Source organism: Triturus cristatus, chromosome 3_2 (assembly GCF_964204655.1).
Source record: "Triturus cristatus chromosome 3_2, aTriCri1.1, whole genome shotgun sequence".
NCBI classification, from domain to species: Eukaryota; Metazoa; Chordata; class Amphibia; order Caudata; family Salamandridae; genus Triturus; species Triturus cristatus.
In genome coordinates this window covers 747,670,794-747,683,089 of record NC_140584.1, presented here as the reverse complement: position 1 = coordinate 747,683,089, position 12,296 = coordinate 747,670,794, and the positions used below count along the sequence as shown (strand labels likewise).

At 52.8% G+C, this 12,296-nt stretch overlaps 1 protein-coding gene across 1 annotated transcript in view; it reads left to right on the top strand.

The window, feature by feature from the left end:
- Positions 1–12,296, top strand: part of WDR75 (WD repeat domain 75) — a 226,571-nt gene that overhangs the window by 195,519 nt on the left and 18,756 nt on the right. The window contains exon 18 of the mRNA XM_085648822.1: positions 10,207–10,266. Within this exon, the coding sequence (XP_085504948.1) occupies positions 10,207–10,266 (60 nt within the window). The remainder of the gene's footprint in view (positions 1–10,206; positions 10,267–12,296) is intronic.

The window sequence follows — 12,296 nt, the reverse complement described above, 5'->3', positions numbered from 1 at the left end:
AAAGAGCAGCACATTATCATGGGGTGGACATGCATAATGACCCTGTGGAGGAAGATTTCCTCCTAGACACATTTGATACTACACAGAGGTCCACCTCCATACTGCCAATGCTCAAAGGGGTGGTAAAGCATGCGGCAGAAGTTTTTAAAGACCCAGTTAGAGCCAGGGTCCTTAACCCACGTATCGAAAAGAAGTACAAACCTGCTCCCTCAGATCCCTCTTACATCAGAGGACCAGAGCCACTAGATTCCTTAGTGGTCTCTACGGCACGTAAAAGGGCAAACTCACAAGCGTCGGGTGATACACCACCACCTGACAAGGAGTCAAAACTGCTAGATGCTTCAGGCAAACGCACAGCATCCCAGGCCGCCAACATATGGCGTATAGCAAACACTCAGGCACTGCTGGCCAGATATGACAGGGCTCATTATGACGAATTAGAGAGCATAATGCAACCTCTCCCTGAAAAATATAAAAGTAAAGCCACCGAGTTAATTCAAGAGGGTAAAACAATCACAAACACCTCTATACGTTGTGCCCTAGATGCAGCAGACACAGCCTCCAGGGCCATTAACACCAGCGTCCTTCTCCGTAGTCATGCTTGTATAAGGGTATCTGGGTTTAAACCAGAAGTACAAGCCTCCATCCTTAACGATCCCTTTGACCAGGAACATCTATTCGGGCCAAAGATGGATGAGGCCTTAGAAAAGATGAAAAAGGACACGGATACCGCAAAATCCATGGGGGCCTTACAGCCTCACCCGCCCAGACGCTCCTATCGCCGCTCATCCCTTCAGAGTGCATCCAGAGGCTACTCCTCAGACACAGCGTCCACATCGTATAAGTCCCCTACTCAGACCACCTTTACAAAAGGTTACCACAGAGGCGCCTACAGGGGTAACAGCAACAAGGGCAGAGGCAAAACAAACCACGCCCGTTCTGCCACACCTACTACCCAATGACTTCCCCCCTCCCTCCCCCACCCCCCCCCCCCTCCCCCCAGACCGTTCTACTCCAGTCGGGGGCAGACTCACAAATTTCCTTCATGTCTGGGAGACCATCACCTCAGACAAATGGGTGACCCAAATAATTTGGTCCGGATACTGCCTGGAATTAACATCTACCCCCCCCAAACATTCCACCCAGGCAACGCCCAATGTCACAAGAACATTCGACATTGCTAAAGCAGGAGGTAATTTCCCTCCTACAAAATCAGGCAATAGAACACGTTCCTGTCAATCAACAAAATTTGGGAGTCTACTCCCTATATTTTCTAATACCAAAAAGGGACGAGATTCTACGATCTATTCTAGATCTCCGACCCCTAAACACATACATACACTCGGACCATTTTCACATGGTAACGCTTCAGCAGGTACTTCCGCTCCTCTCCCAGAACGACTTTCTCACCACACTGGACTTGAAAGACGCATACTTCCACATTCCAGTACACCTTGCGCACAGAAAGTACCTCAGATTTGTAGTGGCTGGACAACACTACCAATTCAAAGTGCTCCAGTTCGGAGTCACAACAGCACCACGCGTATTCACCAAGTGCCTAGCGGTGGTGGCGGCACACCTCAGAAGACAGCACATTTACGTCTTCCCACACTTGAACGATTGGCTGATAAAAGCCACTTCATACAACCAATGTGTACACCATACCGCCACCACAATCCAACTACTTCACCAACTAGGCTTTATGGTGAACCACCAAAAGTCCTAGCTAACACCATCCCACATAAAACAATACATCTGAAAGAAACACGTTAGTTAGATTCCTCACCTTAGAATATCCCCAGGCGTCAGACTGGATCCGGAAGATTTTTCGTCAGCAATACCCCTTGCGCGTCGCTAGGCGTCGTCAGCGGCTCCGAGTCCGTCGTCGGCGTCGTGCGCCGGGATGACGTCGTCGGAGTACTTAGACGCCGCCCTCGCGCGCTGACGTCAGTTCTTCTTTTTTCCGCGCCAGTAAGCGCAGATCCGGGAAGAGCTACCCCTTTTAGTCTTTTTTGACTAAATCTTTTTTGATCATTTTTGATCCTTGTCTGTCGACATCTGGTGCCGGTAGGATGCCTGGGTTCAAGGCTTGCGAGGATTGTCATCGACGGATGTCGGTGACCGATCACCACCGCCGGTGCCTCTACTGCTTAGGCCCCGACCACGACGCGGAGTCGTGCAACGACTGTCAGGCCCTGACTTCGAAGGAGCGGTCCCGCAAGCTTTCTCGAGCTTCGCCACTCGGCTCCGCGTCGTGCGCGATCCCGGTCCAGGAGGAGGTCCAAGGATCGCTCGCGGAGCCCTAGCCGACGCCATCGATCGTCCGGCTCCAAGTCGTCGGGTAAGTCCAAACGCTCAAAGAAGTCCAAGAGGCGACATCGCTCTTCGGACTCCCCTCGCCGGTCGCGCGACTCGGCCGAGGGTCAGGGTGGTTCCACCCCCGCGGCTCCGGCGGAGCCGCAGGTGCCGCGTCCGCCCCCATACCTTCCGGTCCCTGGGGCTGACGCGGCGCCGGCGGAGATCAGTGCCTTCCTCTCGGCCATGAGGAGCCTGGCCCCGCCGTCGACGCCCGCTGGCGCGCCTTCGGGCCCCGCGGACTCGACTGGGCGACCTCGCGTGCCGGCGGCTCCGGCCCCGGCGCCGTCGACGACTCCGGTCTCGACGCCGCAGGTCCCCGCGGGGCCCATGCCTGGGCCCCAGTCGACGCCGGTTGACCTAGTCACTCCTCCACCGGCGCCGACGCCTGAACCACCGACGCCGTCACCGGCGCCGCCGACGCCTGTGACGCCGACACCCCAGTTTAGCCCTCATCCGGACCCGGCGCCGGTGCGGCGTCGACCGACGCCGCATCCGATGCCGCTTGAGTCCTACCATCTCTACAGTCCGGTTCCGATCATTCCTCCTGTTTATCAGGAATCGGAAGAAGGGGGCGACTGGGAGGGGTTCGAGGACCCTCTGGCTGTTCAGTCACAGCTTTCTCAGGACTGGGCAGATGAACTGGGGGAGGCCAGTGGGCTGGACACCTTGCCAGACACTGGATTCACTTCTCCGACCGTGGCTTCGGAGGAGGGTGCAGCATTTTCTGTGGTGCTGCGCAAGGCGGCCGAGGCCCTTGGGCTCGAGTTGCCTGCCGTGGCTGTGAGGACTAACATCCTCACTGAGGTGCTTCAAACCTCAGCAAGCTCCACTGAGCCTCTGCTGCCGTTCAACGAGGCCCTCACTGACGTTCTGCAGGGCACCTGGTCCAAGCCCTCCACAGTTCCTCCTGTGGATAGGAACGTTGCCAGGCGCCACCGCCCTGCTCCGGGCGACCCCAGTTTCCTGTCCCAACACCCCACCCCCGAGAGTCTGGTTATCCAGGCCTCTACCTCCCAATCCTCCTTCCCGACCGCTCCGCCGGACCGGGATTCCAAGAGACTCGAGCAGTTTGGCAAGAAACTGTTTTCGTCCCTTAGTTTGGGCCTGCGGTCCTTAAATACCGCCTGTCTCTTGGACCGTTATTCCCATTCCCTGTGGGATACGGTGGAGGACGTGCTGCCCCTGTGTCCGGAGGAGGTCCGGACGCGTCTTACCCAGGCTTTGGCCGATGGGAGGGATGCAGCACGGCACGCCATACGATGTGGGCTTGACACCACGGACTCGCTGGGTCGGGCGATTTCAACCACGGTGGCGCTCCGCTGCCACGCCTGGATGCGGTCCACGTCATTTTCCGGGGATGTCCAGACCACCCTCATGGACATGCCCTTTGATGGCACTCGCCTGTTTGGTGAGAAGGCGGACAGTGCGCTGAACCGCTTTAAGGACTCCCGGGCTACGGCCAAGTCCTTGGGCCTCTCGGCTCCGCGGGCGCACACCTCCGCTTTTCGCCCCTTTCGTGGCCAAGGAAGGGGCGCCTCCTCACGTCCGCAAAGCCACCAGCCGCAGAACCAACCTGCGCGCGGTTGCGGACGTGGCTTCCGCCGTGGCGGAAATGGAGGCCGACGTGGTCAGCCCACTTCCACCCCTGCAGCATCCGCCTCAAAGCCCTCCTAGTCCGAGCTTTCAGGCCCATACCACGCCAGTGGGCGGCAGAGTTCGCCATCACCTGCTCCACTGGCGGTCCATAACATCGGACAGGTGGGTGCTGCAAATCGTCCGAAGGGGCTACTCCCTCCCCTTCGAGACGACCCCTCCAGCCATGCCACCGCAGCACCACCGTATCTCGGGGGATCATTTGCATCTTCTCCGCGAGGAAGTTTCGGCTCTCTTGGCCAAGGGGGCCGTCGAGCGCGTTCCGAGTCCAGAAGTAGGTCGTGGTTGTTATTCCCACTACTTTCTGGTTCCCAAGAAGGGCAAGGGGGGCCTACGCCCTATCTTGGACCTCCGGAACGTCAATGCCTTCCTCCGAAAGGAAAGGTTCAAGATGCTAACGTTGGCTCAGGTTTTAGCTGCCCTAGACCCTGGAGACTGGATGGTAGCGTTTGACTTGCAGGACGCATATTTCCATATCCCCGTCCTGCCGGCCCACCGGCATTACCTGCGGTTCACGGTGGGCCAAGAGCACTTTCAGTTTACCGTGCTCCCCTTCGGCCTCACCAGTGCCCCTCGGGTGTTCACGAAAGTGATGGCGGTGGTCGCAGCTCATCTGCGCAGATCAGGGGTTCCAGTCTTCCCCTATCTCGACGACTGGTTGTTGAAGGCGGGCTCGCCCCAGGCAGTCGTCTCCCACCTCCAGACTACGGCGGATCTCCTGCATTTGCTGGGGTTTTCCATCAACGTGCCGAAGTCACACCTGAGTCCCTCCCAGAAGCTCCTCTTCATCGGAGCGGTTCTCGATTCGGCGCAGTTCCGGGTCCATCCACCGGAACAGCGGGTCCGGGATATACGGGCCCTGATTCCCATCTTTCGGCCTCTATCCCGGGTTTCGGTCAGGCTAGTGTTGCGGCTTCTGGGGCTGATGGCCTCCTGCATCCTACTAGTGCATCACGCCAGGCGGCGCATGCGGGCTCTGCAGTGGGACCTGAAGTTTCAGTGGGCCCAGCATCACGGCAACCTGTCCGACCATGTCTTGATCTCGGAGGGCACTGCACAGCAGTTGCAGTGGTGGCTCACGGACCGCGAGTGGGTCAAGGGCAAGAGCCTCTCCCTTCCCCAACCAGAGCATGTCGTAGTGACGGATGCGTCCCTCCTGCGATGGGGTGGGCATATGGGAGAGGCGGAGATCAGAGGCCTCTGGTCTCCGGCGGAGTCTCGTCTCCACATCAACCTGTTGGAGTTGAGAGCGATCCGGCTTGCACTGAAAGCCTTCCTTCCCTCTGTCAGGGGAAGTGTCGTGCAGGTGTTCACGGACAACACCACCGCCATGTGGTACTGCAACAAACAGGGCGGGGTGGGGTCGTGGACCCTTTGTCAGGAGGCTCTGCGCCTCTGGACATGGCTGGAACACCAGGGCGTCACCCTGGTGGTTCAACATCTGGCGGGCTCTCTGAACGCCAGAGCAGACGAACTCAGCCGCCGGTGCATGATGGATCACGAATGGCGTCTGAACTCCGAAGTGGCGCAAGGCCTCTTTCAGCAGTGGGGAGAGCCTTGGTTAGATCTATTCGCCACCGAAGAGAACGCGCAATGTCAGCAGTTCTGCGCGTTGGAATTTCCAAGGCGGCACTCGCTCGGCGACGCTTTTCGTCACGAGTGGAGTTGCGGTCTGTTGTACGCCTTTCCGCCTATACCACTTCTGCCCAGAGTGCTGAAGAAGATCAGGCACGACCGGGCCCAAGTCATCTTGGTGGCTCCGGATTGGGCACGAAGATACTGGTATCCCGAGCTACTCAGTCTGTTGACCGATCCCCCGATACGTCTGCCCCTTCGGGAGGATCTTCTGTCGCAGCAGCAGGGGACGGTCCTCCACCCGAACCTGTCCAGCCTCCACCTCCATGCGTGGAGATTGAGCGGCGGCAGTTGATGCCATTTGACTTGCCTCCTGAAGTCTGTGATATCATTCTGGCAGCCAGGCGTCCCTCCACAAAGTCGGTATACGCCTGCCGGTGGAACAAATTTGTGGCATGGTGCACAGCAAAGGCTGTGGATCCCCTTTCCGCCCCTCTTTCTGAGGTTCTCCTCTTCCTTCTTTCTCTGGCCCGGCAGGGCTCTGCCCTGGGCACCCTGAAAGGTTATCTTGCTGCCATCTCCGCCTTCTTGCGGCTTCCTGATCAGCCTTCTCTTTTCAAGTCCCCTGTGGTTACACGCTTTCTCAAAGGCATTACACACACGTTCCCTCCTGTCCCTTTTGTAATGCCTCAGTGGGACTTGAATCTGGTATTGACATTCCTGATGTGCGCTCCCTTCGAGCCTCTTCACAATTGCCCTCTTCGTCTTCTAACTCTAAAGACTGCTTTTCTGGTAGCCATCACCTCGGCTAGACGGGTGAGTGAGCTCCAGGCTTTATCTTCAAAGCCTCCTTTTCTATCTGTTCATCCGGACAAGGTTGTCCTTCGGCCTCGTCCATCCTTTCTTCCTAAAGTGGTGACTCCATTTCACCTTGGGCAGTCTGTCACCTTGCCCACCTTCTTTCCGCCTCCGCATCCTTCCAAAGAGGAAGAGAGGCTCCACCGTCTGGACCCAAAACGTGCGCTCTCCTTTTATCTGGACCGCACCAAACAGTTCCGGGTGGACGACCAGCTTTTTGTTGGGTACGTGGGCGCTAAGAAGGGGAAAGCTGTGCACAAACGGACCATCTCTCGGTGGGTCGTTTTGTGTATAAAAATTTGCTATTCCTTGGCTAAAAAGGACCCTCCTGTTGGGCTGCGCGCCCATTCTACTCGGGCCACGGCGGCTACTACTGCCTTGGGACGGGGAGTCCCTTTGCAGGACATCTGTCAGGCGGCGACGTGGGCTTCGCTACACACGTTTGCCAGGCATTATTGCCTTGACAGCCAAGTCCGGAGGGATGGCTTCTTTGGCCGTTCTGTCCTCCAGGACTTTCTGGTGTGATCTTGGTTCGCAGACCCACCACCGGGGATGGTATTGCTTGGGTATCTATTCTAAGGTGAGGAATCTAACTAACGTGTTTCTTTCAGATGAACAAGTTACTTACCTTCGGTAACGATGTATCTGTAAGAAACATTAGTTAGTTAGATTCCTCACCGACCCTCCCATCCTCCCCGTTCTGCGAACTGACATCTAGGGTTGAGGTTGTCCTTTCAGGCCCCTAGATTTTATTTTTGGCACCAGTGTCGGTCTTTGCATGGCTCTGCGTTCCTGGCGCGGAAGGCTATGTACAAGAACTGACGTAAGCGCGAGGGCGGCGTCTAAGTACTCCGACGTCATCCCGGCGCACGACGCCGACGACGGACGCGGAGCCGCAGACGACGCCTAGCGACGCGCAAGGGGTATTGCTGACGAAAAATCTTCCGGATCCAGTCTGACGCCTGGGGATATTCTAAGGTGAGGAATCTAACTAACTAATGTTTCTTACAGATACATCGTTACCGAAGGTAAGTAACTTGTTCCTCGGTGCCACCATAGACACCTCAAAATCAATAGCCTACCCCAATCCGGCCAGGATTGCAAGCATTCAGGCTTTGCGACAAATTCATACCTCAACACTCCCTTCCGGCACAAGTGTTTATGCAACTGATAGGGATGATGGCCTCTTGCGTTTTTATAGTGCCCCACGCAAGACTCCTGATGCGTCCACTCCAAGAGTGCTTAGCACACGAATGGAACCAGGCCCGTGGGCAACTGACAGATCTGGTGTTGGTAGACGGTCGCACCCATCGCTCTCTGCAGTGGTGGAACACCACAAGCATTTCCAAAGGTCGACCGTTCCTGAACCCGGTTCCCCAAATAATACTAACAACGGACGCATCGCTCTCCGGCTGGGGAGTTCATCTATTACACCTCACAGTTCAGGGCACATGGACGCCGCAACAAAAGTTACTCCATATCAACCATCTGGAGTACTAGCAATGTTTCTAGCCCTGAAATCTTTTCAAACACAGATTTCAGGCAAGGCAGTGCTCATTCGCACAGACAACATGACGGCCATGTATTATATTCAAAAACAAGGCGGCACACACTCTCCGCAGCTCTCTCAATTAGCACAGAGCATATGGCGATGGGCAATTCCCCACAAAATCTTTCTCCTAGCTCAACATGTTCCAGGAGTCCAAAACACCGTGGCAGATCTGCTCAGCGTACAGACGCAACAGATCCATGAGTGGGAACTTCACCCACAGGTTCTTCATCCGTTCTTTCAAATGTGGGGGCATCCGCACATAGACCTCTTCGCTACCCACAAACACAAAATGCCCAAGCTTCGCCGCCAGATACCCACACCCATTGTCCAAAGGAAATGCGATATGGATGAACTGGTCAGGCAAATTTGCGTACGCTTTTCCGCCTCTCCCACTCATTCCATTAGTGGTGCGAAAGCTACGATAGCACTCCCTCACACTGATCAGACAACCGTGGTACACCACGCTGCTGGAACTCTCGGTAGTACCACACCAAAAGCTACACCTCTCACCATGCCTCCTAACCCAGAACCATGGAGAGATCAGGCACCCGGACCCAGCTCAGCTCAACCTTGCGATATGGCACCTGAAATCATAGAATCCGGGTACCTAAACCTTCCCCCTGACTGTATGAACGTCATCAGAGAAGCTAGACGCCCTACCACTAGAGCCTGCTACGCTGCCAATTGGAAAAGAGTTGTTGTTTATTGCCATAACACAATCAATCCTCTAGACGTGTCTATACAACAGATCATATGCTACTTACTCCACCTACAAAAGTGTAATCTAGCCTATATATCCATTCGGCTACACCTCGCAGCAATTGCAGCTTACTTACAAAACAGGCAGCACCTATCACTTTTCAGAGTACCTGCTATTAAAGCCTTCATGGAAGGCCTCAAAAGAATAATTCCCCCCAGAGTACCACCCTCACCTGTGTGGAACTTAAATATCGTTCTCACAAGGCTGATGGGGCCTCCCTTCGAACCTTTGCATAAATGCGAACTGCAATTCCTCACATGGAAAACAGCTTTCCTTGTAGCCATCACTTCCCTTAGAAGGGTCAGTGAGATACAAGCACTTACCATACAAGAACCTTTTCTTCAAATGCACCAGAACAAGGTTGTTATCCGTACCAACCCAAAATTCCTACCTAAAGTCATTTCCCCTTTTCACCTAAACCAATCTGTAGAATTACCAGTATTTTTCTCGCAACCTCAGAACGTTGCAGAAAGGGCTCTGCACACGCTAGATGTCCAACGAGCCTTACTTTACTATATCCAGAGAACACAACCTTTCCGAAAGGCCAAACAACTGTTTGTCTCTTTCTCTCCACCACACAAGGGCAACCCCATCTCAAAATCAGGAATATCTAGGTGGATTGTAAAATGCATCCAGATTTGCTACTACAAAGCAAAACTAACGCTTTCCGTTCCCCCTAAAGCCCATTCTACACGGAAGATAGGGGCTTCCATGGCATTTCTAGGGAACATCCCACTAGATGATATCTGCAAAGCAGCTACATGGTCAACACCGCACACTTTCACTAAACACTTGTGTAGATGTGCAAACCAAGCAACAAGCTAGTGTGGGCCAGGCTGTACTGAAAACACTATTTCAAACCACTGCAACAGATACCGGTGGTCGCCGCTAAGGTTGGGAACTGCTATATAGTCTATTCAAAAGTGTGTAATATGCAGCTCATATGCCTCGAACGGAATATGCTACTTCCCAGTATGCATCTGTTCTTGGCATGTAGAGCTGCAGATCTATACACGCCCAGCCGCCTCCCCGGCTACCTGTATCTGTTCCAGTCTATCTTATTTAGATACAACACACTTGGGTTTCTTCACTGTGGTACTACGCTCCATCTTTCCCTGCTGGCGAAAAACAATCTGAGGATGGAGCCGAAGCCCATGCGCAATACGAACCAAAGGAGGAGTCACCGAACTCGTGACTTCCAAAGACTTTCCAAGAGGAAAAACAAACTGCAAACATCCGGGCCCAACACCAGATGGCAAGCTATGCACAGTGTATAGATCTGCAGCTCTACATGCCAAGAACAGATGTATACTGGTAAGTAGCATATTCCTTATTTGTCACATATAGTGTGATTCGTTCATGCCCTGATTTTTATTTTGAGTGGAAAAGCATGACTGAAAATTAGCTCAACCAAATTTTGTATTGATATATGTACGGTTTTGCCTTCTAGGATCTGATGACGTTCAGCACAGAGGCCCCAGAAGATAGGCTCACACCATTAAGCAAACAGGTATTTTGTGTTTTTTACTCTAACCACTTCAGAAGTTGTGTGATTTGATCTTCACAAGGAAGTTCACATCTTTTTGTGACCGAATGCTTATTCGACGTATAATCACACAACTAGAGCAGATGCCTTTTAAATTATTAAATAGATGTTTTATGCATTCAAGTATGGCATGTCATTCACATGTAGGTATAGCAGGCTAATGGCGTCTACCATTCGCTAGACTCCATTGTCTTTTCATGTGCTATTACATACCAGTAGTGTTGAAGTTTAATTCATATCCTTACAGTAATTACTTTTATTACGGTACAAATATTAAAAACATTGGATCTTTCATAGATTTGTGCTGTTTGAGTATTCTACTGTGCCAAAATATAGACAATATACCATGGCTCTAAACAGATCAATTCGAAAGGGCTATTTTCATATTTAGTTGTGCTTACTTTGTCACCCCATCCTAGATTGATCGGAAATCTCCCCCAGCCCTGGCACCGGTCACCAAACATTCCCTGACCCAAAAGTAGTGAGATTCCTCAACAGTCCCCTGACAGATAAGTTCAAGATGATATTTTCATCTTTGATAACAATAGTTTAAGCTCTCCTTGGTTCAGGATTTATTGATGGAGATTTCTTCACTCCAGTCTTGGACAGACCGAGAAATTTCAGCTTATGGAAGAAATATTTCTTCAGAGAATGTAACCATTTTGCAAAGCAACATTTTAACATGATGATGCTCATTGGTCTTATTTCTTTATCATAATCATATGCCCAGACATGGTCTCTTCCATTGCCTCTCGCTAGAACTGAAGCAAGAGAGAACTGGTATGGTAATTTACTTTACTGGACAACAGCAGAAACCAGGCTTCAACTTCCTGGCCTGACGGTCTGGGGAGCCTTCTTAAGCCCAAAAAGCCTGATAAAGAGCCTCTGGATGTGGCTGGATGCCACCATCGCCATCCTAAAAAGCATCCTGCCAGCTGCTTAGGTGAAGCACAAGAATAGGTGAAGAGCAATAGCAAAGGGATGGTTCTGTGTGAATAGGGGCCAACTTCTAGATTAACCTAATTTCTGAAAGGGTACAGACACTGAGGTGAATCTTTAGGATGTACAAGTAGAAAAAGACAAGTGAACAGTGTGCCCTGGGTCCCCGCCAATCAGGTTCCCAGGGCCTGTGTTCTTTCACAAAACTGAACCTTTGTCTCCACAATTGTCACACCTCTGACCTCAGAGGGCTGCAGCATGTATTATGCCATCGTCAGAGACCCCCTCACCTTAACGCCCACACACTGTCATTGCAGGCTGCATGTTTTGGTACAGAATAAACTGAAGAGTCGACATGGCACATATCCCTGTGGGCCATGCCCAGCAACACTTCCTGTGGTATGGGTAAGTCACCCCTCTAGCAGGCCTCACAGCCCTAAATACCACAGGTGGGGGGATAGCTGCATAAACAATATGCCCCCATAGTCTGTGCCATTCACAGACCTTGTAGGTGCAGTGAAGTCATTTTGAGTACATGCGCTTGGGAGTTTGTCAGCACAAACTCCACAGCTCTATGATGTCTTTACTGAAGACTGATACGTTTGGTACCAAACTTCTCAGCACATTAAACCGACAGCGATGCCAGTGTTGGCTTTAATGTAAAATGCACTCAGAGGGCATCTTATAGATGCCTCCCGAAAATCGGCCATCCCTGTTGTGGTTCCTGACTGGCTATCAGCCAGGTTTCTGGACCCCTGTGTTTAGAGCCCCCGCTCTCTGGGTCCTGAAACCAAGCACATCCTCAGCAGAGATGTCATGCCTCCTCCCCTAGGATGGGCAGAGTCCACAAAGGGGAAGCTTCAAAGGCTTGCTGCCTTTGTTGGCTACCCCCAGCCTCTGCTTCTATCAGCAGCTGGCTCCCCTTGGTTCTGACTCCCACTTTGGGCAGGAGAATCAGTGGGAAAATCTAGTGAGAAAGGGAGGTGTGCCCACCTTTGCCAACCACTCCCCTCAGGTGGAGAAGCAAACTGAAGCACACATCTCAGTCCCCTCCA